Source organism: Malurus melanocephalus, unplaced genomic scaffold (assembly GCF_030028575.1).
Source record: "Malurus melanocephalus ecotype Western Australia unplaced genomic scaffold, MMel_1.1 scaffold_208, whole genome shotgun sequence".
Classification (NCBI taxonomy): domain Eukaryota; kingdom Metazoa; phylum Chordata; class Aves; order Passeriformes; family Maluridae; genus Malurus; species Malurus melanocephalus.
This window is the reverse complement of record NW_026623440.1, coordinates 453,279-481,044: the sequence shown is the minus strand read 5'-3', so window position 1 is coordinate 481,044 and position 27,766 is coordinate 453,279. Positions and strand designations below refer to the sequence as shown.

Here is a 27,766-nt window from a genome sequence, read left to right as displayed (position 1 = left end):
TGCAGTATCAGGTTGTAATGCTCAACAGAGTGTCTCTAATCCCACCTTTCTCCCTTAGGGAACTGGTTTTATTTGGAGCTTTTGGTGGTTGATCAGAGAGACACCAATACCTTCCACCAATACCTTCCTTGGTCCAAAGGGAACATGTCACTTGAAAAATATCTTGCAATGTCTTGTAAAATTAGTAAAGAGCATGAAAGGTGTCTCTATTCCATGTGGATTTTATCCATGTGTGTGAGGTTTCATCTTTGGGTTGTTTATAGGTGTTCAGACTCACAATCAGCAAAGGAAGGCAAAGTTACCATTATTAATTTAGAAGRGTGAGGATTTTTATGTTTCTTTAAAATATGTCTCATTTCTTTAACTCTTTCAAAAACTCATCTACTTTTGAAATTCCTGTGGGGACAGATAATTGAGAGGACTTGACTTATCAGCAAAATCTCATCAGTTTATTTCTATCAGCCCTCTGCAACCTGAAGGGTGGCAGCCTGCCACAAATGAACACCATGTTTCTCTTTCATTAAAGGAATGAACCTCTCTGACCAATGTGAATGGTACCTGATCCTCTCCCTCAGGCACTGCAGGAGGGCTCTGGTCCATAYTCCAAGATTTGCAAACAGCCCAGTTACTCAGACGTGCTTAACGCTTATGTCCAAGAGAACTCTTTATTATGTTTACATAGAGCATGAGCAATGTGGAAAACACTGGAAATTCTGCATCAGTGGCTTGGGTTTTGGACAGCACTGGAAATGGTGATGCAGCTGCTCACGTTGTGTCTGTTTTACGAGGTGTGCAACGTGCCACAAGGAGCCAAAGTTTTGCGCTTCCGACTGGGAAGTGCCCACCTCCGGCACGTTCGCTGCTTGCGCCTCCCTTGCCACAGTTAGGTTAGCTGTCAGCTTTTCCTCAATTTCACTTGGAACTTGCAATTGTAGTACCTTGGAACTTRTAATTTTAGTACAAAACACAGTTTTTGAAACCAGTCCTACTAATGCACGAGACCGTTTCCCCTTCCCTCTCCTCCCCCCTCCTCCCATCCCATCCCAACTCATCCCATCCCCCATGCTCCCACCAATACATACCTCCTTCCCCTCCCTCTCACCCCGGTCACACAGCAAATATCCTGATGCTGCAATTCCAACCCATGTGTCCGCCCCAGCCTATGTGATCCAATGGTCTCTGACCAGGTCCCTTTGTTCAGACGTTCATACAAAACACACAATAGGAAAAAAACAAAACAAAAGGAGCCAGACACAAGAGGGAGACACACTGCCGGGCTCCAGCTCTGGCTTCTGAGCCCTTCCACTAAGCTCCACAGCACTAGGCTCTTGGGCTACCTCCTTTCACACTCTAGGCTGCAGGTCCCAAGGTTTCCAAGGTGCATAGGAAAAGGAAGAAAGGAAGTAAACTAGAAGCTTGTTTCTGTTTTAGGTTCCCCCCCATCCCTTTCCCTCAACCCAATGGCTGCTGGAGGATATTCTTGACTCCGACAGGTCTTTTCCCGTCTTCCAGTGAGACCCTGCCTGGGGACCAGGTTCACTGTAAGTCACTGGTTCCTCTCTGGAACGTGGGCAATGGGTTTGGCAGCGAGGGGAGGGAGTGGAGCACGTTGTGKGGGGACGACAGGGCTTTTGTCTCACAGCAGGTGGGGGGGAGATGTCAGGGAAGGCGAGAGAAAAGAGCCAAGGGAAGCCGGTCAAGCTGGCCCTCTGCTTGATGTTTGTACTCAAAACCTCTCCTTGGGGTGGCTTCAGTGTGCCAGCGCCGGCCCGTTGTTCAGTCACCTCTCGCAGCCCTGCTGAGAAAAAGCACGTGGCGGGGTGCTTCCGGCTGCTTCATCCTCTGGCTGGCTGCCCTCGTGCCCGCCGGCGATCTCAGAGTCGCAGTCAAGCGCCTCATAGATGGTCGGCAGCGTGGTTTGCTGGCTGAGGCGCTTGCGCAGGCCCACGAGCAGCGGCTGCGGCATGGACGAGACGTCCACGTTGTTGCCGAGGTCAACCCAGGCCAGGCAAGGGAACTTGTTCATGTCCTTCATGGTGTCAGTCAGCTCCTTCATGGTCGCCCGCGTCAGCCGGTTGCCGTTGAGGGACAGGTGCGTGAGCTTGGGCAGCGCCCAGAGGAAGGGCAGCAGCAGGCGCACCATGTCATCGTTGAGCTCCGTGAAGCTCAGGTCCACCGAGGTGAGGTGGTCCCCGTTGTTCTGCAGGTAGTAYGCCATGCGGTGGACATCCCGCATGCTCAGGGGGATCCCTGACAAATCCATGGAGTCCTGGCTCACCTTCTTCTGCAGGCTGGTCTTCAGGCTATTGGTGGAGAAGGGGAGACAGAGATCATTAAGGGGAGCGCTCCCATCCATCTCAGCCAAGTGAGAGAGCGCTTGGGACAGGGAGAACTCTTTAACGGCATGGGCTAGAATGTTAAGCAAAGGGTTAATAGAGCTCACTGGGGAAATAAGCATTTGCACCATACCTCAGGGCAGACTGTCGTGGGGCTTTCATGTGTACTCTCAGCTTTTACACATAAACTTTGCCACAACTGGCTAAACACAGGATGCTRAAGTGTCTCCCACTAGCCGATGTCAAAGGGTTTGTCTGTATGTGCCCGTACGGACGCTCATGCATAGAAAGCAAAAACAACCAAGGCAAGCAAACTTTCCAAGAGCACTGGTTTACACTGTGTGTGGGGGCTGTTTGTGAGCTGACTCTCCAGGTGAACACCAAGATCTGTGCTGCAGAAGAAAGCGTGTTCAATGTCTGAGAAATGGATGTTTTATCAGGAAAACAATAGATAGGCAAACTGCACTCCAGGAACRGATTCACTGCATGTCTCTTTAAAAGCCTTCACAAGCAGCACTTAGTCAGTAAGCAGCACCAGTGGCTGCCTATTTGGGTCTCTGTGGTCAGCAGATCATCTGGGATCTGCTCAGCTGTGAGAAGGCAGGGAGGGCATGAGGGTGCTAAGAGATAGCTTCAGCCATTTCTTTTACTGTCTGCCTGGCCAGTGGAGTGAGGAGGAGGTAGGCAAGGTGTGCAGCTGGTAAGGCTGTGTTTTGGGGCTGCTGGGTACACAAAGGGAGTGGGGTGTAGAATTTTATGACAGACTGTGGGTTTGTGAGMGTGCTGTGAAAAGTGGGAGTTGTAGGGCTACAGGAGTTTCTGGGGAAATGTTGCAAAATTGAGTAGAACGTATGTTGGTGTAACATAGGAGAACCTAATACCTTAGTGTAAATTGTCAGTCTTGCTGCTCTTTCAGACACATCTTGCCTTAGAGACATGGGAGACCCAGTAGGACCCTCAATCACGTGCTCAGGGGTTCTGTAAGTGCCTTGTTGAGYTTGGGAGGATCAGGGTGGGTTAAGCATTAACCACCACTTCGAAGGTCCCCACTCTTCCTATCTGGCTCTCTGTAGTGTCCTGCACACCTGTGGCACAGCCAGTCCCTGAAAGCAATGGGTACATGGGGACATGCAATTTCCTCGGAGGAGGCTGCAGCACCGCAGGAGCTCCCGTGGCAGGTGAGAATGTCCCTGTGAGCCTCAGGCTCTGCTGGAGCTGTGCAGAGGATTTGATGCTGCCTCTGTAGCTTTGGTTTTCATATGCAGTTCATGGCATCCTGGAAATCTCAGTCCTTAATAATCCCCTATAAGCGTGTGTTGACACAAGGGAGTAAATGTGCACCAGTGCAGGCAACAGCCCTTTGTGTTCACATTCAGGCTGGCACAAACCTGTAGCTGCACTTGTAGGAGCGTGAGGTGGAAAGACCTTGTGGCCTGTCCTGTCAATTCTCAACCCCACAAATTCCTGCTCTGGGTTTAGCAACACTTTGCTCAGGCTACTTCTGTTTGTCCTTGTGTTTCCCATGGGAATTCACTGTGCAAGGCTGAAATTATCTGCAAACATGCATCTGGATAATGAGCTCTCATGGCAAGAGGTAATAACAGCATGGATTAACTTGTATTCAGACCTAAAATATTTCAACTAAAATGTATTATTTACTAAATATTTATACTTCAGATGACCCTCATTACACCTCAGTGGATCACAGGAGAGGCAAAGGGGAGCAGTGCATGTCTGTACTGTCAAATGGCAGAGACTGATGTACTGGTGAATTATAACTGGTCTGAAAGCACACAAAGGAGGTCACCAAAGGGCCTTGAAGGTGGTATTTGATATCTCTCCACTATCAGGGCCCCAAAGATGGGATTGTGAACAATTAATCCACCACACTGCTTGTAGCAGCAGTGCAGTTTTTACCTGATGCTGTAGCAATTGTGAACTGTGGTCTGGGTGACACTTGGCGAGTCTCCCTTCTCCTGYCAATCCCAGGGATGCTTGAGATCAGCCCAGGCTGTCTGGGAGCTGTATTTCTGTGACTGTCTTGAAAAAACAAGGTGTGTGTTTTGGTATAGTTTGTCACCAGCCACTGGCAGTGGTGTAGCACAGTCTACCACAAAAGAAGGTTGATCTTGTACGAAATCTATCCAGCCTCAAACCTGGGAAAGTCTCAGGTTTCCTCTAGCACAACAAAAGTTATCCTTTTAACTATGCTAGGTATTTTATCTGTGTGTTTGATCTGGAGTACTTGTTCTAGCAGAATAGAGCATCCAGTGCACACTGAAGGTGTGCATTCATATGGSTCAGGTGAAGCAGGGAGAATTGAAATGGTGAACCTCAGTGCACAGGATGACAATCCCCTATATCCACAAGGGACTGGTACATGAGATACAGCAGCCTTCTCTGGCTTGTATGGGTTTACAATAAGACTTTCTTGGCAGCGTGGGGAATACAGGATAACCAAGCATAGAATCAAGCCTGTTTTGTATAAATGCAGCCTGTGGCTTCTGGAAATTGTCTTCCCCAGTGTTGTCAATCCATGGCAGATCCTGGGTGGGTGGGGGACACAGAAAGGAGCAAAGGGGCACCTTCCCCAGCCCCAAGCCTTATCCCAGTCTGTGCAAAGCCTCCTCAGACCTTCTTTTTGTAGAGCCCAGTTTGGAGTGGGGATGGGAGCCAGGCTGGAGTGGGGACCACTGGAGGGCACGGCTGAGCCGGCGCGGCTCCCGCTGCCGCCCTCAGCATTCAGGTGCYGTTTTTCCTGTCGTGTCTGCAGCAGCAGCTTTCTTAACGGGGGGCAAGTTTGAAAGGCTCTTGGGGTCCCCTTCGGAGCGATTTGGCTCTGAGTACAGACAGCAGTGACTGRGGGGAAATGTCTGAGAGACAGAAGCAATGTGATTGTCTGCTTCTGCCCATTAAGCCTCCCCTCCTGTGACTGCTRTGTGGAGACTGCAGTAATAAGTCACGGATCGTGCTCTCACCAGAGCAGGTACTTTCTGCTGCTCTCCCCAGCAACGAGCCAATACCCCAAGGASGCTTTAATCAAGGAGACAAATTATCTTCCCCTAATTGATTCTCCAGACTGGACTGCTCCTGGCTGAATGTGCTTAAACCCTCCTGTCCTGTGCCAGAGCCCGCCCTCCCTTCTTTGCTGGCTTGTTTTTCTTTCCTTTCCTGTGTTTTTGCTGCTTCCTTTTGCCCTCATTGCTGTACCTGCCAGGGTGACTCTGGGCCTCCTGTCTCAGGACTGTGGGCTCCTCCTGTGTTTGAGCTGTTCTCTTGCCTATAAAAATGCCTCTTGTAGGGATGTGTGTGTAGGAGCCTCATCCTGGTGGACACAGCCCTGTGCTGCAGCCAGGCCCTCAGCTCTGGTAAGTGCTGAAGCATGAGATCCAACACCCCACGCATGCTGTGAACCCTGGCAGCCTCCTCCTCGCCTCCCTGGTGTTTCTGTGCAGCTCCAAGAGGCACAGCTAAATCCCATCTCTAGGGCAGGGCACAGAACAGCTGGCCACTCTTTCTCTGTTGCTGTAGAGGTAAATGTGTCTGCTGTCAGAAAGGGGCTAGGCAGATGTGGGTAGATGCTTTATTCTGAATTATCTGACATTTGGTATTTTTTTGGAACTCTGTTAAGCTCTATTTCTTGGGGGGAGAGCAGCATGATACACAAGGCATTAAGSTCTCAGTCACTTATGTAGCAGCTGAGAAAATACTAGGGAAATGGGTCATCTATTATCCCCTAATTTCTGCACAAAATAGGCTTTAAGATTGCTTCAGCTGCAGAAGCCTTTTTTTCCTTTGTGAGACACAACAGCTACTTGGCAACGTGGCTCTTGATGCCCATGGGACTTGTGGACAGAGGCTGCAGAGCATTGGGGGCTGGATTAACCTAATGCTTCTGCAACTGGTGCTTCTGCAATTACAATTTGTRATTGTGGGGATTTGCATCTAACAGGGATCTGGACCCTGGATGCAGCGCAGCAGACTCTGAATTATCTGCAGTGAGCTTGCAGGGGAAACAACACTCCCTCATGCTGGAGAAATTCTGTGAAACTTTGGGCAAGAAGCAAGGGCGATCAGCAGCCCATTCCCTGCTGCCTGCCTGGGGATGCAGCACCCAGTAAGGAATGGTGCTGGCCCAGAGTACTGCTTATAAGTGATCAACACCCTGCTTGCAACCCTTGTCCAGCCCTGTTGAGGGATGGGAGCTTTTTGAGGTACATCTCCTTGTTTCTCATGTGAAATRTTTTACTTTGGTAAACCTATGGGTGTCTGTATAACCCTATGGGTGTCTGGTAAAAAAAACCCTCRCAGTGAGAAACGTGGGCTGGAAAGAGGTGAAACCATCTTGTGCTTCCCCTGGCTTTATTTTGGGATTAAAATCTTCTTTCCACAGAACAGTCAGCCACTGTTCCTACCTCCTGGGAACTCAGCTAGCATAAGCAAATTCCGAGCTGTCTTGAGATGGAACAATTAGGAGACCTGAAATTAATTGCTACTTGTTTGTCTCCAGGACCTGTCCCAAGGGAACTAACCCTYAGGCCATCTTCCAGTCCTTCTTTGAGTCCATGAAGCTGTAGGCTCAGCATTTTTTTTTTTTTATTAGCATTGAATCCCTTCAATTTCTTGCTCATCAGCTAAATTCAATGGTGGCTGCAGAGAAGGGGTGTAATGGCTCCTGAGTCTTGCCCTGTTGGGACTTGTAGCAGTCACGGTGGTGTTTGGCCTCTTGTTAGCTTTGTGGGGTTTGGAGGAGCTCATTCAGGCCAAGAATGTTGAAGTTCCTGGAGTCCCAGCACATTTCTTTGTCTCCATGCTATGGAGAGAGGCTGGGAAGAGGCAGTAAAAGTCAGATATAATTTTGCTAATGAAAAATGCTCACTACTGCATGCTATTTCTCTGGAGAATTACCAGAGAATTACCCCTCTGTCTTTTATTTTTACATTAAATCTGTCTCCAAATATAAAACTTTCCTGATGCCAGAAATTCCCATTGCTGTGTATCCCCTCTGTCATTAACAGGCAGTGCCAGTAGTGGCTAATTAGCCATGAGTCAGGTATCTCTCAGCTGCTCTTTCTTGCACAGAACCTCAGGCATGCCTGGATGGCTTCCCTGCTTTGAGCAGTGATTTAGGGGATGGATTTGGAGCTTTTTAATTGCCTACTTAGCATAATCTGCTTGCTTTGCTACCCAGTGGCACAGCGTGCTGCTGTGCAGGGCTGTCTCCAGCTGCCTCTCGTGCAACATGAAAAAAGGAAAGAGAAGCCTCAAAAGAACTGACCTAGTCTAACCCAGTCCCAGGTGATCTGAGACTGGGGCTGTGCCTGCTGTGACAATGGAGGCAGTGCACAAATAGGTCACTGCCATGAGAAGTCCCTTAGCCACATCCCCATCCCTGTGCCCAAGCTCTTTTGACCAGCAGTGGAGAGAAGGCAAAGGGAACCTTTCTCCTGTCCCACTCCCTGTGAAGCTGGAATGGGACATGGAAACCTGTAGGTGTTGATGCAGCTGAGTGCCACTCCATCTTCTGCCTCTGCTGCCATCTTCACTTTGTCCTTGAAGGTGTGTTCAAGAGAGCTGTGAGCCCTTGGCCTTCCTCCTGCTGCCACTTGATCTGTCCAAGGCCTTGGATTGCTTCCCTTCATTATTTAGGCCTATCCCAGCAAAGCAGGGAATAATAATGCCTCCTTGCTGTAAATATTTTGTACTGACCTATGTTCTTGTCAAACCTTCAACTGTGTAAGAGTCACAAAAGCACAAGGACAAGGTCTCTGCTGATTGCTGTTAACTCCCATCTGCCACCCAGCCTCGTTATTTCACTCATTGTCTCTCTATTGAASTGTCCTGCTTCTCCTGCCTGCCAGCCTTGGCCTTTTGATTCCTGACTCTGACAGGGCAGTGTCAAGCTGCTGGGTGACCCTTTCTGCACCTCTGACAGCTTTTCCAAATGTATGTACCTCTCGATGCTGCTGGGAACCCTCCTCAGGGTGTTTGGGCTGCTCTGCACTGTCAGATGAGGGCACAATTGCTGCCTCTGTCCACAACTCCTCCACAGCTCATGTCTGTCCATCTCTGTGAGCATCAGCTTCTTTGGAGCATGGTGTGGGGCAGTTCCTGTGCTCCATATGACTGTTACCATGTGGCTTTAGTTAACTATGCTCAAACTTGGCTTCCTCCCCCTACAGCAGGAATGATGGTGCCTATTTACCCTGTTGCATAATGGTGATATGAAGCTGTAGTTAATATTCACCTCATGCCATGTGAAGGCTGGGATCTCATCTGCCAGAACTGTGTCAGCCACAGCCCTGAGTGATGTTTCCAAGGAAAAAAAAAGATCCAAGGCCCTTGAGAGCTGTTTCCTTGAAGTCTTCTAGACACAAGTGCTTTCACTGCATTTTAAAAGTGCATCTAATGCTGCAATGTCTGGCCAATGCACATCACTAACTGAAATGGAACCATTAGCCCAGATCAGATACTCTGCTCTCCACCCACTTTGGATTAGCAATGATGAAATTCACTCAGATGAGCAAAGTAAAGCTAGGRTGAGATTTGTGAAAAGGAAAGGCCATATGCATGTCGTTTGGGAGTTAATTCCATACACACAACTGCCTTTGCTTTTCCAGAAACAGTCACTTGTGAAAAATCTGAAGGTTTTTTTTGTCACAGTTCTAAAGCTGTGTTTACTGCCTGTGTTTACTGTTTTGTGGATTCAGGATTCAGGTTTGATCCTTTGCACTCAGGAAAGGAAGCAGTTACACTGCAGTAGCCAGCTCCGGGGATGATGCAAGTGGAAGATACATTAAGATTCCCTGACATGGCCTTGCCAAGGCAGCTCAGTTGTAATCCACAGCTTCCTGATCACAGTAGCAGACTGATCCAGCTCTCCAGACAAAGGCTGTCTTCACCTGATACCCTTCTCCCTCTCTACTCTGAACTGCAGCCCAGTGTGTCTGGGCCTCAAAAAATAATACACCCTCTGGGTCCTGCCCTGTTCTGGCAGCAGATGGGAACAGTTTTCTTGAATTCAGCAAGGCAGGAGGCCCCAAGACCCCTAAAACTGAGAATTAATAACATGTAAAAGTTCTGCATGTGTCAATGKCATTGATAGTGTAAAAGGTCTATGTGTGTATAAGGGAGCATGTCTTAATCCATTACTCTTTACACACTAAACATTAATTTAATGAAAAAGCAAAGCTGGAGTTATACAACACTCTCTGATGTACTCTGCTYGTTAAGTGGGAGTTATCTATACAACTGTAAAATGGTGCTAAAACTGAATTCCCTCTAGGATATAAAGGACTGAAAAATTGTGCAGTAGTTATGCTGGTCCCTGCTGCAGAAATCCTATCCTCCAGCTTTTGAGCTTTTAATTTTAAAACCCTCAGAGTAAATCCGCAAGAGCTCATCTTCCTGGTTTGGTTAGTCAGCCAACACAAGCAGGGGAGGGCCAGTGGGGTGCAGRCTGTTGGCTGTAAACCTGAGAGCATTTTGCAGGAAAGGAGAACTGAGCCCCTTCCTTTCAGCATGGCAAACTTGTCTGAGTATCACCTGGGCAGTTGAAATAATCTCTTTAGGTGGCTGCACGGTTGGGACACGGCAAACCCTTCACTGTACAAGGCACACAGCCACTCTGAGGATCCCACAGGCATGGACGCAGAGGGCAAAATCCTCCCAGCCTCACCTTCAGCAGTTCAGCCAAGCACAGAAACCAGACAGAGCCTGGGCTGGATCTCTCCTCCCTCCAGCTGCTGTTGCATTGAGTCCATGGACCCGCAATGAGTTTTCTCCTTTCACATTTCTGTGTGGCCTCTGCCTGGCTACTGAATCAGCAGTGCTTCAAGAGATGTATCTTACCCTTTTTGCTTTCCCAGTTSAGGGGTGGCTCAGGTTTGTACCTGCTGGATGTGGTCCCACTGGGAGTAGCAGGGGATATAAGTACTGTTGGTTTGTTTGTGAGCCACTGGTTTGGCAGCAGGGACAAACACCTGGTGTGTGATCTGACTCCAGTAATGCAGGTCCTCTCCATCTCCCATACCCTATCTCCATAACAATGTGATTAAAATCTGGCAGATGTTCCAAGCTCTCTGTATGGCTGGGCTTGTTAATTATCTCCTGGACCATCTAACATGCTGCCAGAAAGCAGAAACTGCATTCAAGAGGGAGAATAAGGGAGTCCTGCATCAGCTCTGTGAAAAGCCAGATGCCCAAAGCCCAGGAGGCTGCAAAAGCAAGAACAGAATTTCGTTCCTCAATGTGGTCTCTATGCACAGATTCCTCCCTGCTGTCCCTAACCCCCACTAGATTTTAGAAATTCCTTCAAAGTATTGCTGCCACACCTGTATTCTTTACAGGACATCACTGGAAGGAAGGGTGCAAGCCAAGGGGACAGGGTTTGAGACAGACACTGTAGTAAAATACTCCCACTAGCAGACAGAGGGAAGTGGAGAATTTGGATCATGTAAAAACAGCCTGCTTAAACAAACTTRGGCTTTGGTATCTCCAAATGAAGCAGCTATTTCTTGCGTCCCTGCTACTGACAACACCCGTTTTCTTGCAGCGGCCTCAGATGCCAACTCTGCAGGCGTCTTTTGCTGCAAACTGCAAACCATTTCATCTCCACACTTAAAAGAGGAAGCTCTGCTTCTGTTAAATATTTAATCCAAATTAATTTGTGCCTTATGTAACACATTGTAACTGGGCGTGGTTGCCAGGCAGGGCCACCCATTTTAGACCTATATTTCCCTCCACTGCACATTTCCTTGTTGCTCTCTCCTTATSCTTGCAGATGTTCTGTACCTGGCCAATACTTGGGGCCTGACTCCTCTATGTGGGGTGCTCACTGGACCCAGAGCTCTTCCTCTGACCACAAATCTCCTCTCTGTTGTTACTGAATGATGGGTTTGCAGCAGTTTGCAGTCCTTTGCTGTCCTCAAGCTGTGCAATCACAGGGAACACTTCCAGTYTGACTCTTCTGCCTGAAGTCCAGCTGGAGAAGAGGTTTGCTCTGCCTGCGAGCAGGAGTATGGAGTCTGAACTTCTTATCTTTAAGCTTATCTTGGGAGGGSACAGGGATGAGGTCAAACATGCTGTTTATATCCTGTATCTCGTGTTCTGCAGGATCCTACAGGGAAAATGCCATCTGAGTGGGTCTGGAAAATGACTCCCTCAGCTCTGAAGCCTCAGTCTTATTCCATGCTGTGGCTGCCTCCTGCAAAGCAGCACAAACAGTCCTGCCCTGTGGGGTGCTGGGGCTGAGAGCATTCAGAGTGCTCGGATTCAGTGGCAAAAGGGGGCTACAGGTACAAGAGGCAGATGGCCTGGAAATCATGGTATTAGGGATTTTATTCCTTGGGRTGCACTAGGAACCTGCCTCACAGTCAGAATGGAAGGTATGATGGAAATGCCAATTCTCATGGGGGATTTTAAGTTGCTGGCACGCACATCAAAGACCAAAAGCATCAGAAAAGCCCAAGGCCATTCTCAGAGTGCTGCTGATTTTGCATTTCTTTTTATCCAATCCTACATTTATTCCTCTGAAGCTAATGGGGCTGACATGAGCTCTTTTCTTAGTTGCTTCTCTGCCTTTTCTTCAGCAGTGGTGATCTGTGTCACAGGAACAGGCTCTGCTTCAGGAAAATAACGAGAGGAGGAGCGGATTTAACAGAAGTGGGGATTGCTCTTTATCTGGATAGAAAAGCCAGCAAAGTGTCAAGGAGGGAACAAGTATGGGTGTCAGAATATGCTTTTGGCAGTGAAAAGCAGCAGCCATCCCACAGCTGTCAGGGGCCAGCGTGCTCTGAGCTGGGTTCCCTGTGCAGGAGGCCCTGCTCCATGCGGGGCCCTCTCTGGGTCCTGGCAGAGAAGTGGGAGGTGAGAAGGACACTCACCTCCCTGCCAACCACCCCAGAGTGGCTCCTGCTGCATGGGGTGAGCAGCTGGTGGTTGTGCCTCAAAATGGGACACTTTTCCCACTGTCAGAGAAGCTTTAAACAAGGAACAAGTGTGATGTACAGCTGGGGATGGCAGGGTTTGGACTGTGGGTGTTTTTGCAGGCTGGCAGCTCTGGCCATGYCCCTGGGGTAAAACATCCTGCAAGCCCTGCAGGAGAGTTCTCGGTGCTGTGCACTTGTGGGGAGTGATTTCACTGCGCTTTGGAGAGAGTGAGGAACGATAATACCACACAGAAAGGGGCAAATGGCAAAACAGATCAAAGAGAGGGGTGCTGGGTGTGACCCTGCTGGAGTTTTGGATGAGGCTGCACCATTTTCAGTCAGTCTGCCTCTCTCTGAGGGCAGTGGTGGCAGGCTGGGATGGTGTTTGGCTGCAGCACCATTTGCCCAGGCAGATTCCCTTCTGTGCCCAYCCACACAGTCCCTGCCAGGTTCTTACCACACTTGGGACTTCCTGCGGGGCATCCCGTGCCGGTGCCATTTCGAGTGCGGGGTTAGGTGGTAAATCAGCTGCCTGCAGATCCTGTCTGAGGATTTCCAGGGGTCATATTCCTGAAAGCAAAGGGCCATCTTAGACTCTGCCTGCACCATAGCAGAACATGAGGCAAGGCAGGGGGCAGAGGAAGATGGGAATGGAACAAAGATGGTAGTGGAGCAGGGGCACGTATATAAGGGAGGAGATGAAGAGAGAATGAAAGAGGAATGGTGAGAAGGCCTGAGATGCATCTGCCATGTGCCAACTCCTCCTGGAGGAGCAGTAGGAGCTCTGCACCACCAGGAAGAACCCCAGCCCAGCCAGCAGTTCCTGCCCAGAGCAGGGCTACAGTTTCACAGCCTACCCAAGAGCAAGTGACACTCAGAAGAGAGGTTCATTTTCTAGGGCTGTTGCAGGGACCCCTACAATGCCAATTCCTTGTGCTACAGGATGGTGCTAAATTTCTATTAATTACCTTGTTGCTTCCCCAAACTGTTTCTGGAGTGACTCCTGTGGAAAGGTCAGTAATTGGCACCCTTGCCCCTCCCTGATGTGCTTCTTGCTCCTCCTGCAGTAGCACCCTGACCCCCTGACCCATGCCCTCCTGTGCTCTAGCTGGCAGATGTCAGGACAGGGAACTTTGGGCTTCCCCACAGTCCACATTACTTCCTTGCAGTACATTYTGCTCCTGGAGGTTTGAGTTTGGGAGCTTCCAATACCAGCAGTTCCCTCCTGCCCCTGCAGTAATTTTTCAGGTAAAGATGACACCCAGGTGATTGCTGCCTTCCTGGGTTATTTTTGCAGTACAGTTCTTTTAGTGTCATGACTTGGAACAGAATCTCTTCCTCTGGTGGAGTCAAATAGCAGCTGCTGAAGGCTGGGACTTCTGTCCTCTTTATTGTATTTTCCAGTTGCTGATAGGCAATTCCCACCCCTCAGCCCTCCAGCCATGGTGCAACATGTGCATTTAGGGATTTGATRGGTAAACACCCAGTAAAGCTGTCAGGGAAGGCACTGATTTATTCTTTATTGCGAGCAGTTAAAGCGCTGCACTGGAGGCCACAGCTGCACTGTGCCTTTCCTCAGCAGCCCCAGAATGAGCTGAACTCACCAGGGATGCAGTGCCAGCATGTGGCAGCTCTGCTGTGCCCAGGGGAGAGGGATCCCAGCCTTGTGCTCAGCTGAGCATCCCCTGGTCCTTGTCCCAGCTCCCTTGGGAACACCCACAGCTCCCCTCCATGGGACTGGCCCGTGCCCTTGGCTTAGGTGTCTTGTTCCAGATTACTGCTATKGTGTTGGCAGGGCTGCAGCTGGCACTCAAATGTCACCCACAGAATGTCACACAAACCTCTCCAAGGGGGTGCACGTGCACAGCAGGCTCCAGCACAGCAGCTGGCACAAAGCTCTGTGAGCGATTGTTGGCTCACAACTGAGAGTTACCCTCCTGCTCTTTCCTGTGTCCTCACTGATTTAATTTGCACTGACAGACTGGGAATTGCACTCAGCCTGCTTGCCTGTAATGCAGTTACACCCACCAGATGCTCAGCCAGGGTCAGAGAGGGGACGTGGTCTGGCACTGTTCAGGGAAGGGTGCTGGTGCCGTAGGTACTGAATTTATGCAACCAATTATTAAACTCTGGCTTTGAAGGGTAACTCAGGCGGTCAACATGTACCTTAGGAATGGGGAAAATAATTTCTAATGTAATGGTACATGTGTCAGTGAATCCATAAGGCATGAAAGTAGAGTGGGGGCAGATGCAGGTGTATAAAAATGGTAATGTGTGATCTGCTGAACACGTAGGTACTGGATTAGGGTAAGATCCCCTCCTGCTGCTGCCCTGAGGGGCACTGCACAGCACGGGCTGGAGATGGTCTGGTACAACAGCTGGAGTTGGAGTGAAGTGAGGTGAAAGAGMTACTACAGCTACAACCCACCCCTTCCTTTAGATGCTTATATGAATTACACACACATTACACATGGAAAGATATTTTTTTTCAGGCTGTGCTGCAGCTCAATAATGATGATTAAACTCTGGCTAAATGTAGTTTGTCTACTGAGACCTGACTGGTTAATTGTTATCAGTGAGCCTCAGGAGATGGCAGAACAAGGTTAGAAATGCTGCTAATCTACACCAGGCATTCAGTGTATTCCCTGGGGCACTGCTGCTTGCTCTGAGCTGTGTGTGCTTAATATCTCTCTTTGAATAAAGAAATTCACTCTATTCCTCTCCTTATAAAGCAAACATGACACTTGCCAAGCCTAATGAGCAAATGGATACATTGCAAATCCAAGTGTTTGTGGTGGCAAAGGGTAACAGAAATAGATGCTGGCGTTGCAGTGGTACTGGGACATCTGTGATGTTTGTCTGTACTCATCCCTGCCTTTCTGTCTCTGCTCTCCTCATCCTCTGAAGGAAAGTGCGGGAGCACGCAGGGACACTGTGCACRTAACACAGTTACTTCTTGAACCCTGAGTTACAATATATTTCTATAGCACCATTCTCTACTGGGGAATATCAGAGTTTATGGGGGGAAATGATGCTGGATTGGGGTATTTATGTATGGCAAAGGGCCCAGGAAGAGAGGGGTGGTTTCCTGCAGAGRTCTCTGCTCTTCTCTGCAGCCCCACAAGCCCCCCATGAGCTCTAGTTGCTTTGAGCCCCTGTGATACCAGTGAATCTCTRTGCCCTGTCACTAAGTTTACTATGGGCACAAAAAATAATTTCGTGATTTCTGTGCACAAAATCTCCCCCTCCCTCAGAGGCATTCATGTTCTGAGGTAGTTTTAACTGATTTCTACAGAAATATGGCCCACAATCCATATGCTGCCACTGCCAGGGCACCACCCAGTACCAGCCACCCCAATAGGGCTCTCTGCATCAGTGCTGTGCCACAAAGTATTCCCTGAGCTGGGGGAGAATTCACCTTTTTGGGACACTGCAGATCTCTAGCAAGGCTCATCAGCAGGTCATGGGAGATGGGATCCACCAAGTTGAGGAAAGTCGCATTTTTGTAGAGCACTTCATTGAGAAATGTTCCTTCCAGTCCTAAGTCCTGCAACAAAAACAGASAGATACACAGGCTTCCTCAGAGCTATATCCATGAAGTGTTCTGAGTCCAGAAAGTAAATCTGATGAGGTGCCAACTGGATGCCCAGTACAGGAAATTATCCAGCAGAGGTGAAGGAGCCGTGTCTGAGCAGCATCACTGTGCTGGGGGTGCAGGCAGCCAGAGAGCTGAATGAGATGCAGTGTTAATTTGAGCTCGTCAGCCTAGGCCTGACCACCTTATTTCCACCTACCACAGGAAGGTGAGAATTTTATCATTTCCAGGCTGGCTGGATCCTGGAGAGAATTAACTTCAGCGAAACACAGTTTTGTCAGCTTCTATGTGTGAATGTGCTGAAGAAGGCAACCAGGAAAGCTGGCTCTAAAGCTGCTTCTCCAATCTCAGTTTTTCTGGAAGAATCAGACCTTCCTCAGGTATTTGCATGCTGGAGGTGGCTGGCTGAGCAAAGTCCTGCCCATCTGTCTGAGTTTAGCTGTGCTCTGAATTTGTCAGTAAGAAMTAAGCACTGGCAGTATTGGGTGTAATGATAAATTTATAGGTGGCTTCACACCGCACTCAGAGGGACTCTTCCCATCTTCCACAATGTGGGTTAGGGGAACATCTGTGGTCCAAGCAACTTATCTGCATGGACAGGARTATGGGCACCTTTGGAAGAAGTCTCAGAATCTTTGGGAACAAAAAGCCTCCCCAGGGCCGGATGTATGATACTGCAAAGAATTAAGCTGTTTCTTGTTAAGAGGAAAGCAAAGAGCTGATATATGACACAGTTATTACAATCAGGAGGTACCACAGAGCTGTGAAAAACAAACAAAAATGTGGGAAGGAGAGATCACATACTCCCATGAAAGTACCACATGGGCAAAAAAAAATACCCTAGGAGTAGACATGTAGAACAGAAAAACTCCCTAACAGGGATAGTTTGATTCAGTTGGTAAGGAGGGTTCAGCTGAGGGAGGAAACAAGTCTTCTCCCCATTCTGTATGYGGCTGACAGGAGAAATGAATAAGCAAATGAGTGCCCCATATGTTCACAGTGCTCTACTGAGCGTGTGCTTCAGGCACCACCCAGTGACTGAGAGCTAAAAAAAAAATGGAGTGAGAGAGGGGAAAAAAGCTGGATGTATGCACATACATCACCAACAGGGATAGAGCCGTAGCTGGCAGAGGTTTGGGATGTTAACTCTAAGCACCAATCAAAGCAGTGCTGTATCCTGCTCTGGATACGCTGGAATGAGCAGAAAGCACAATCCCAAAGAGACCCTGGCTACAGGGACAGAAAGGGAGAATAAATTAAATACTTTACAGCCCCATCATTCTGACACCCATAAGCAACCAAGGAACTCAAACAGTGGATCAGTCCTGAAGGACAGACAGCCACAGCTGGATATGGGCCAGGAGCCTACCAAGGCATCATGCCAGTGCCTCCCTTAACCATAAGGCTTCAGGGAAATGGAGCCTCCCACGCCAAGTGTAATGTGCACAGATGAAGAAAGCTGCCGTGAGGATGGCATGGCTGGGCATGCAGCAGTGGATGTCAGAGCGGTAATTAAACTCCCCCAGTTGGAGCTATACCATTAAGATGAATCTGCATTCCCATTATAAATCCTGCCTGTGAGGGTTTTGTAAGTAATATAGCTGTAAATATTCACTTCACATTGATATTCCATAAATTCTTAGCCCAGAGGCATTTTCCGGTTCATCTTACCTCCCTCTCTCCCTCCGTCTCTCTCATTTCTTGGAAAATTCTGTACYACCTAAAGGATGGCTGCAGACAGCAGAATATTATAACTCTTGCCAGTGCAGCTGGCTTAGTGCTGTTGTTTTAAAAATGATACTTTGCCATTGTCTCAGCACAGGGAAAACAGATTACAGCAGACTTTCTGCTGCTGTAAGTCTWATGTCTCCCTGGGCTTCAGCTGAGTGATGCTCACCTAGATCAGCAGGAAAGCTGGTCTGGCTTCTGCTGSTGGGCATTTCTGGGGCAAATGATGCACAGTGGAGCTGTCCAAGTGTTCATGTACAGGACATGTGTGCACCTGTGGTTTGCAGTTGTTCTYTGTGCAGTCTCTTAAAATGCTGGGATCTCACATCTCCGTTAGTGGGTCTGCTTCTGCCTGGCTTGCTTGCTTTACATTATAACAACCTCTGAACATCCTGGGAATAGTCTGCAGCCTTTTGGAGTCTGCAGAGCACAGACCACAGGTCAAAAACCACGGGCAGATTCATCAGCAGGGTACTCCTGCAAGGGATGTGTGTGCTGGGAGCAGTATGAGGCTCACATGGGATCCTGTGTCCTCCAGTCGAGCTGAGCTGTCTGCTCACCTAAGGAGGCTGCATTTCCAGTCCCACCATTTCTCTGCCTTCCCTGGGGTGTTTGTGCCCTGGCCCGAGGCACAGTGATGAGGTGTGGTGTTAAATGTGTCCCTGTCAGCTAGAGTGAACAAAGTATCTCTCTTTTTGCAGGTAACAAACAGACCCTCACCCGGGACACATTAACCTGTGACTCCCGAGAGCGTGGCACTGCCAAGGTAAGGAGGGACACGCTGGGAACCAAGCTAAGGGGTGAATTTAGTTGTGAAGTGAGGAAAAATTGTAAATTAAAAAAAAAGGCTGATCTGAAGCTGACATTGGACACATGAGGAGGACTGGTGGTGATTACATGACCCCAGACTGGGTGACACTTGYGAGTGTGGTGTAACCCTCTGTCTCTGAAACCTCTGAGCACTCGAGGAACCAGAGGCTTTGAGGTGCTGCTGGATGGGTTCCCATCTTGCTTGGCAGAACAAAGCWGTGTTGGGACTACAGGATGCATGTCCCACTGCTCTGTCATGAGCAGATGGACWGAYTGTCACTGTTTCSACRTGGACAGGCAGAGATGGGGACCAGRAGTAACATRGGGAACTGGAAAGGCAGCAGGCAAAATGTGAGTGTTCAGRACATGGTAATTCTCAAAGCACAGATGTGGGGATGCTGAGTGTTTAACTGATCCTGAAAGGAGCTTAGRAATGACCCTCCATTCCATATGGCCCTGTGACTTAGCACTCAAACCCCGTCTGTTCACAGATGGACCTTCTGAAGACCCCCAAGGTCTGTGGAGGGTTTCAGTGCTTCAGTCTCAAGGAGAGGTGCTGAGGAGTATAGAAAATGACATTCTGACGTTYTGGCTTCTGGCATACCCTAGTAAAGTCTGTTCATGTTAGATCGCCACATCCATGAAGTGACTGGTTGCCCCTCTTTCTTCACAAGCTTCTTGTAACAGTGCCTCTCCAAAACTGCCTTGGAAATCTCATTCAGCCCTTGTCTGCCATACTGGTGCACACAGAGGTTCTCTGCTGTGATTTTACCTGTCTATACGTGTGGCAAGAAGASTGTGGTGCTGGTAACAATCTTCAAGTGAATGCTCAAGTAGTGGACAGGAAAAGCAGAGATGTAATTTTTGGTCCTGTTAATTCTTACTTGTGAGTGTGCAACTTGCTGGCAGCCCAGAGCAGTGACCCCACTGTCAGTTGTGTTGTAAAASCCTGGGCATACAGAGCAGACAGGGCTGTTCATGCAGCTCCCTGCAGCTGGGAGTGTGGGTGCACAAGCATCCAGCGAGCCAGTCCCTGTTCCACTGCACTCCCACCCAAAGGTTGCTTGCTACTAAGGCAAGAAATGTATGTGCCCAAGATGAAGTAGATTCTTATCTAATGAAGCAACACGATGAGCTACAAACTGATGGTGTTTTATGTCCAAATCAAGGGTGGGTTTTGYGCCCTGTGCTACCAGTTACAGAGTTGGCTGCAGTTTGGGGCAGCTGAGTTTGGCTGGATGGTGATGGTGACAGTGAATGATGGAGGACATGGCTCTGTTCCAGCAGCAGGGCTCTGTCCTCAGCATCAGTTTGGCACCACACTGTCTGCACACTGGCTTTTCTGTTCCTGAATGGCGGCAGACAGAAACATGCTCCCACTGATACACTGACCCCTTTACCTCTCCTCTGAGCCTTGATTGTCCCAGAGGTCCCCAGACATAYCTCAGCCAGTCTGGCTGAGCGGGCGTAATGGGATGTGGTGGCAGTGGAGGGGCAATGGCTTTTTCTCTGGGGGACATCAATACTGGGCACACACAGGGGCTGCTATGGAGGAGTGTGGATGGGCACAGCCCAAACTCGGAGCCCCTTTCCCTGCGTGCAGCGCAGTCCCTCCCAGCTCCCTCCCAGCCCCTCTCTACCCCCGGCGGTCGGGCAGGAGCCCCTCGCCCAGGCTGGGGGTCGGGGGGTGGCTGGTGTCGCCTGGCGCGATGGGGACCGAGCGGGGAAAGGAGCGGGGCACGGAGCGGAGAAAGGCAGCACAAAGAGCTGCAAAGGAGGGCTGTAAACCCCACCGCCGGGGAGGGGGCTCCTGCTCCGCTGTTCCCTGCGCCAGAGCGCCGGGCGGGGGCTGCAGCCCCTGGCCCTGCACGGCCCTTTGTGCCTGCCCTGCCCTGCCCTGCCCTGCGCTGCCCTGCCCCGCCCGCCGCCCCGATCCGATCCGCCCCGCTGCCCCGGCGGCCCCGGCCCGCATCCCCGCCGCAGGTACCTTCCTAAGCAGCCGGAGGATGTGCACGGCGTGCTCCCGCTTGTGCTCCCGGATGGTGGCCTGGATCTCCCGCAGCCACCCCACCCGCCGCACGTAGGGCGCGGGCGAGGCTTTCCGCAGCACCCCGGGCAGCTTCTGCGGGTGCAGGAGCAGCGAGGAGAGGTGGAAGTCGCCCCGGCCGCCCTCYAGCCTGGCGGGGCAGGGCTCCTCGCCGCTCTCCTCCTCCAGGCTGCTCTGCCGGCTCAGCCGGGAGCCCATGGCCGCGCCGCCGCCGCGCTCCGGACCGGGCGGGCTCCGGGCTGCGGGCCGGGGGAGGCGCCGGGGAAGGCGGGGGGTCCGGGCTGCCCCGCCCGGCCGGCCCCGCCCCGGCTCCCCGTGCTCCCGATGTGCCCGCAGGAGCAGCGCTGGGGCTCTGCTATTGCGGGGCTCCGTGCCCCAGCGCCCGCCTCCCCGGCCGGGCAGCCCCGCTGCCTCCGCTCCCGAGGCGCCTCCTCCTCCCGGGTTTGTTCTGCCGGGAGATGCTCGGTCGGGAAGACAAAGAGGGATGCGGATGCTGCCGAGACTGCTCCTTCCATCCAGGCATTTTGGGGAGCTTTTTTATTCCTGGACAAACTCTTTGAACATCGCAAAAGGTTGTCTAGATTAATAGTGGTTCAAAACACGCCATCTGGCAGGGACTGCTTCTGTGGGCTGTGTTTTCTATCAGTCTGCTGTTGGACCCAGAGGAGGTGTTTTACTAATCTGGAAARTGGCAGGAATTTTGCCCACCACCCGTCATCTGCAGCTGATAGTACGATGCTGGCACCGTTCCTTACCTGCTGTGGGTAGAACTGTTTTCCTTGTATGCATTCTTCCCTCCTCCAGCAGTGCACAGCAAGTTTAGCACATGCTTTTCCTCAGACAAAATCACTGCCATCCAACAGCATGGTAAAAAACAAAGCCTGGATGTCAYCTCCAGCCACTGAGATTTCGCAGGGAGCTCGATCATGCTCCCAGTATAACCAATGGCTCAGCCTGACCTGATTTTTGGAAGTGAAGCCATAAGCTTACTTGTGTTCAGGACCATCACCACACTGAGCCCAGGTGCCCATGGCAGTCTTTGAGTCCTGCACACAGAGCAGGGGTGTCTGGGAGCTGTAATGTGAGGGCACACAGCTGTAGGAACAGCCTGGAGTTCCCACTGCCTTGTGCATCCATAGATAAGTATCATCCATAGATAAGCAGATGAATCTGTTGTGCCCATTGGGTCCTCACTTCGGGGGAATGGGGATGGCCGTGGCTCTTTGTGCTACAGAGCCAYGAGTGGGGATGGAGGTGTGGATGCTTTGCATCATTACAGCCTCTTTCAAATACTCTACTGGTGACCCTTGTCTGGCTTGAAGAGACAGGGAYAGAAAGGGGCTGCTCTGTAAAGCAGCCTGGCTAATGCATTAATTTTGTCACAGTGTTTGTGGAGCTCTCTAACCATGGAAGTTCASATCCTGAAGGCCYTTCTCAGAATTTTACTCGATGCTTRATCAGACAAAAGCCTTGACTGTCCATCTGCTCCTTCCTGCTCTAAGCACCTGCATGAGGGAAATTAGCATCAACAGATCTTGAGATATGGCTGGGGCTGACTCAAGCTAATCCCATTTGGAGGGAGTAGATGCTGAGTAAGGACTTCTGGATCTGGTCAGAGAGCTTTGAGAGAGGTCAAGAGAAAAATCACTCATATGGGGTGCAGTGTTGCAGCTGCAGGATTGTCACTGGGAGCAAAGGGAAGAACAAAATCTGCTGGAGCAATGGCTGAAGGTGTCAATGCAGGCTGCAMGGTGGCCTTTCCCTGCTGTCGGGCAGCTGGACAGGCTGCCACAGATCTGTGCTCCTGCCTCTTCTGCTCCAAGTGCCACCGAAAGGAGCAGCAGTGATAGAGGTGTTTGGAACCAAAGGATCMGTTTATCAGCAGAATGGCTTCATGTAGCTCAATTGTCTCACACCTTATCTSTGAGAGTCAGAAGGAAACACAATCTGCAGTTTACTCGTAGTGGGGATGAAACTGGGTGGATTGTTCTGAGGCAGGGGGAGAACCAGGGCACACAAGTGGCTGGGAGGATGGCACTGTTACCAGGATACCCTCTCCTCTGCATGTGACTTGGAAATATCCCTCCACAGAGCAAATCCTCTTAACAAACAAACAATTGCAGGAGCAGTTCAGCTGTCCCTGGGCTGTGTGCTACAATAGCACGGATAATAGGAGCTAATGAGAGCACACCAGTGCTCCACTTGGCTTCACTGAAGGAGARTGCCTGGCTGGCAGCTCTCTGGAGACTGAGAGAGAGTCCTGCCCCATCTGTGTGTGCTTTCAATGGGCACATGACAGCGAGTGATGCACTTGTGTAGCTGAGATGGTCAGCAGGGCAGGAGGCAGGAGTTTGCTGGGACAGAGTGCAGTGTCTGTCTGCATCCTCTGGTCCTATGCAGCCCTAGGAGTGACTGAGCCAGGGGTGAGGATGCAAGGTTGGGAGATACCAACCTACAGGAGTGTCCCCTCCTTTCCTTTCATCTCTGCTGCAGTGGCAAGGGCACCTGTAAACTTTACATAGAGATAGATCAGCTCCYGAGCTTCTTGGGTACGACAGAGTRGAAACTCTGGGGTGTCTCACAACAGCCACAGGCTGTGGCTTTGAGACTTTGAAATCCCATCCCTGTGGATATTTTAGCACCTCTCAGGAGGATATTATCTTGTTTCTAAACTGAATGTGGGGTACATGGTGCTGCCAACTGCATCTAGCTGGGTGCAGCATGACTGAGTTAATTTTACCAAAAAATCACTGCTAACATGAGAAATGGGAAAAAATGGAAAGCAAACAGAGATCCTTTTGCTATTCACTCAAATTCTGTGCTATAAGCACATCTCCTCGTTGTCACCCTAGTGTCCAGGAATAGGAATGTTCCCAGTTCCTAGTCTTGCAGGCRAGTGAGGAGAGCTCAGGTCAGTGCCAGGACAGAAGAACAACTCTATTGGATCTCTTTCCCCCGGGATCTTCCATTAGCAGTGGTTAATAGAGGATGTCTAGCAAGGAGGMTAACAACAGGGGGATGCAGGTCACTGTGTTGCTGAATACTCTCCTTACCATCAGCCATCTGTAGTTCAGGAATATCCTGAGATGTGGGTCTCTGCATTTAGTAGTCTTTACAGGTTTTTTTATAAACCTTTTTTTTGAGCCTGAGAAAATTTTGGGTATCCACAGCAACTTATGGCACTGTTCAGCTGTGTGAAGAAATATTTACTTTGTTCTGAATCTGTCACTCACTGTTTTCATTTGATGCTTTTGTAGCTTAAATATTGGAAGAGGCAGCAGGCAGTCATTCCTGATTCGTTTTCTCCAAACCACTCTTGTATAACAAACCTCTGCTGTGTCCCCTCTCAGTTTTCTGTTTCGCGGACTGAGGAGTCTTGGACTTGTACAGAAACCATTTCAGCCCTTTGTTCATCCTTAGCTGGGTTCCTGCCTCTCCTCTAGCCCCGCTGAAGCCTCTGCTGCACCAGAACAACAGGCATGGGGCTGCAGCTGCACCCTGGAGCTACCTGGGAGCCACTGGTTTTGTGGTTTTGCCCTGGCTCCCAGCACTCACCTGGCCTTGGGGCGATGCTTTCACTGAACACTCCTGCCTTGCTCTTGCTATCAYTTGCTGAGGCCCCGTGACTCAGTTTCCCATTAGTTGGCTGGGGAGAGGATAATCATTGTTCTCCCCTCATGAATTCACCCCAGCAGTGGTGGTCAGGGGTTTCCATGTTGTCCATCCCTCCGGGGTCTGTGGTCTCTGCAGCATTGGGCTGGGAGGTCGGGCTGCCATCTGTGGCTTCCCCCTGACATGGCCAGAGGGGCTGCCTTGTGTCTGCAGTGCCCTGTTTGTGCAGTGCTCGGTGCCACAGCWCTCCCTGCAGAGCTGGAGCCTCAGCCGGGGCTGGAGCAGCTCGCTGTCCCCTGGAACAGGCGGCGGTGTCGCGCTGTGACCACAATGGCAATGGCTCTGCCTGCAGGCCCCACGCTCACTGGTGCCACTCTCATTTGTATGCTGGGCGAGCTGCATTCGAATGACAATCCTAATTATGTTTGCCTTGYGTATGATGGAGGTTACATTTCTGCCTGGTTTTGCCGGGCTGGAAGTGTAATTGATTAATTTAGTGCTTAAGGAGGGAAAGAGGATTAAGGCGGAGGTGAGGCTGTGCTGCCAGACACTGCATTGACTGCCTCGCACTTTCACAGCTTCAGCTTTTGTTTGCCTGCAAACCAGCTTGTCTGAGCTCCCAAGTTGTTATTTCTTGTGGCTCTGAGCTTGTTGGCAGATCCCTCAAAGCCAAGCCTCCTGCTGAGAAGGGAGCTGTAGCTCTGGAGAGATTCATGCAAAGAGCTAATGCATCTCTAGATTTAATTCCATTACATCCAGGGGCAAATRCACTTGCTGTTTGGCCATGATCTATTCATGTGGGAGCTCCATGTCCCAAACACCTATAAGCTCTTGATTGAACAAAACAGCAGACCTGGAGAAGGTCCATCAGTCCATGACAGTGCAGCTCTGGGGAAGAAGTCCTCTTAATGACAACCATTAAAAGGACTTCTTCCCTGAAACTACAGAGCACATGGAGCTGGGGAGATAAAAGGTGAACATGGCATCAGCTGGGTGTTGTACTCTTGGGGAGTTCCCACAGCATTAGTGCTGGTGRAAGCAGCTGCATGTAGACAGTCACTGCTGAGACTCTGAACTTGATGGAGAAATGATAGCAATAGCCCATGTAACATTCATTAGGACTTAAACCTTTTGCTTTCTGCAGCTGAGGCTCTCTTTGCAGCCCATGAGGCCCTTGGTGCTGTTCTGGGTATGAGGCACCCTTCTGTGCAGTGAGGGGTTTTCAAAAGGACAGAGTTCTGCTAAGTAATTATGGACACTGGCCTCCTCATTATTGGGCAAATTAATCAAGTTCTCACAGGGCCCATAAAAGCAGCTTCATTGTGCTATATATGGCCTGCATAGAGAATCTTAACAATCTTGGGGTCACAGTGAAATTGGACAACATTGCTGTGAGCACGAGGAAGGTCACCAGTCTGCTCCAGTGACGCACAGCATTACCTTGACTTCTTAGCACAGGGGAATTCTGAGGTTCTGCTGCTTTCCTGGTGAGTCAGTTAGGGAATTGAGATGCATGGAGGATTTCTGTTACCTCCATTCTGGGAGAATGCTGCACCCATTTCTTTTAGATTAATTTTATCTTGATTGAATTAAAGTGACGATACCATGAGGTTTGGACTCAGAGCCTTGCACTGAACTGCTGCAGTGGCTGTAGTGCCTGGCAGAAAGGCAGGACAGGCAGCTCTGAAAACACCACCWGAGGCACCCCTCGCTGCTCTGGAAGCAGTGGTGCTGATTTAAGACAGGAGAAACAGTGGAGGAAAGCCTTGCAAGGACTTAAAATGTACCTTGCCATGGGGTTCTCGCATTTCCAGCTTTTAAGAGGCAGAAATGTCTGATGTGATAATATGTCCCTCTGGAACCCCCTGTTTGTGTGTATCTCATAAAAATATTCCTGAAGAGCTTTTAGAAAACCTGGCTTAGAAGCTCCACAGTTTAAAGCTGTGGGCTGGAGCTACAGTTTCATAAAAGAATTAAACCAYCTTAAGCCCATGCAGGAGAGGCTGAAGGCAGCGCCTGGTGCTGCTAAGCTTCTTTTGGAATTTGAAACCACTAAGTGCACAGATTAGATTGGCTCTAAGCATCTTAGCAAGCAGTGCTAAACCACTGAGAGCAACCACAGCCCCTGGGGGAGAATATGGAGCAGGCACTGGAGGCCGGGCTGTGGAGTCTGAGCTGGGCAGATACAACTGAAGTGCTGGGGCTGGTTTCAGGGTGGCTGTGTGCCTCAGTGCTCTCCCATCCCTGTCTCTGGCAGAGGGAAGCGACTCCAGCCATCAGGTGACACATTAGATGTCCTCCTGCTGAGGTGGATGGCACCACTGACTAAGACTTCCATTCATGYTCTCCAAAGAACTCAGCACTTTAAAAAATGTGTTTACAGTACATGGTATGCCTGGAAAAGTGACCAACTGTTTTTATTTCTTTCCACTTTGACTATTTTTTCTCCATTTATATCCAAAGATTAAAAGATACCTCTTGTCTAAAACCCCCCAAAYGCTTGAAGTGTACAAGAAGCAGGGCTTGAAGTGAGAATTGAAGCATAAGAGCCTTCTTTGAAGCATTTCCTTTACTGCCCAGGAAACCTTTCAGAACCAAGCTGTTAGATTTAGATGGTCGATCTCCAGGTCTCCAAGTCTGTCAGTGAGAGCCCAGTGTTGAAGGAGCTTCCTTGGCTGTTCTGCACTGCTCAGCCTCTGGACTCCACTCTGGAGCTGTCCCCAGGATCTAGCATGAGTCTGTCCCCGGGTTGTGACCTGGTCACCAGCGTCACCCACTCCAGCCTTTAAAAGATAAGAGYCACTGAGCCAAACTGACCTGATACCCTGTTTACACCATGGAAGAATTTGGAATTTACAGTGCTGGCATCTGAATTATGTTTTGTCTGTCACCTATGACACCCTGAGGGATTCACCCAGTGGGGTTTGACCTGGCTGATCCCTAGACCCGCTGCAGTCTGTGGGGCAGTGCCACGAGCAGACGGACAGGAAAGGGTAGTGCTGCTGGAAAAACAAACRGGCTTTTCCTTGGAGACTTGTCTGTGTCATTAATACCTGGCACCACTGAGCTGCTCAGCACAAAGGCTCTTTTGGGCTTTGCCAGGCTCAGGTTTGGTTTGGATAACACCCATGTGTGCCATTTCTGCCCTGTGCACAGAGTTTGCTGCTCGCTCAGTGCCACCCTGCACATGCTGTCCCTCGTGCCGTGCCACGGATGGAGCCGTTCCAGGCAGGCTGTCAGAGCCTGTGATCTTCAGCAGATGCATTAACTGCCTTAACCTTTGAAGTAAAGTGAATTTCTAATGCCAGAACAGCAGAGGCCAACRTACAACCTTCCACCTTGCCATACTTTTTTTTTGGTCACCAATGAAAATGCTTTGGCTTTTTCTGGTGCTTACCACAGCAGTTTTGTGTGGCTTAGCCCATGTTTGCCTCATCGCGTCAGTCCACACAGTTCATTTGTAAGGAATTTCATCCACACCTTAAAGGAATTGAGGAAGATGAGATTGGGAAGGCTCTGCAGTGCAGGTGCTTCGGTGATTGCAGGCAGCAGTGCTGAAAAGGAAGAAAACCAGGAGGAAGAGTGAGCWGCTTCAGAGGAGATAGCTTGTGACAAATGCTTTAAGAGCAGTGACTAAGTGCTTCCCTCCTTTGCAGAGGAAAGGTGCAGGGGTGCCACTCCCCAGAACTGGCCCGAGCCCAGAGGGACC

The 27,766-nt window shown here is 50.0% G+C and overlaps 1 protein-coding gene and 1 long non-coding RNA gene across 2 annotated transcripts in view; both read right to left on the bottom strand.

Moving 5' to 3' along the window:
• Positions 1 to 448: 448 nt before the first annotated feature.
• Positions 449 to 20,694, bottom strand: LRRC75B (leucine rich repeat containing 75B). Its single transcript, XM_057373894.1, has 4 exons — positions 20,386 to 20,694; positions 15,684 to 15,812; positions 12,723 to 12,835; positions 449 to 2,303 (listed from the first exon to the last, which is right to left on the bottom strand). The coding sequence occupies exons 1-4, from the start codon at positions 20,641 to 20,643 to the stop codon at positions 1,781 to 1,783; spliced, it is 1,023 nt and encodes a 340-aa protein (XP_057229877.1). The 5' UTR covers positions 20,644 to 20,694; the 3' UTR covers positions 449 to 1,780.
• Positions 20,695 to 26,456: 5,762 nt separating this feature from the next.
• Positions 26,457 to 27,766, bottom strand: part of LOC130578069 (uncharacterized) — a 12,168-nt gene continuing 10,858 nt past the window's right edge. The window contains exon 3 of the long non-coding RNA XR_008965841.1: positions 26,457 to 27,611. This is a non-coding gene — a long non-coding RNA (uncharacterized LOC130578069). The remainder of the gene's footprint in view (positions 27,612 to 27,766) is intronic.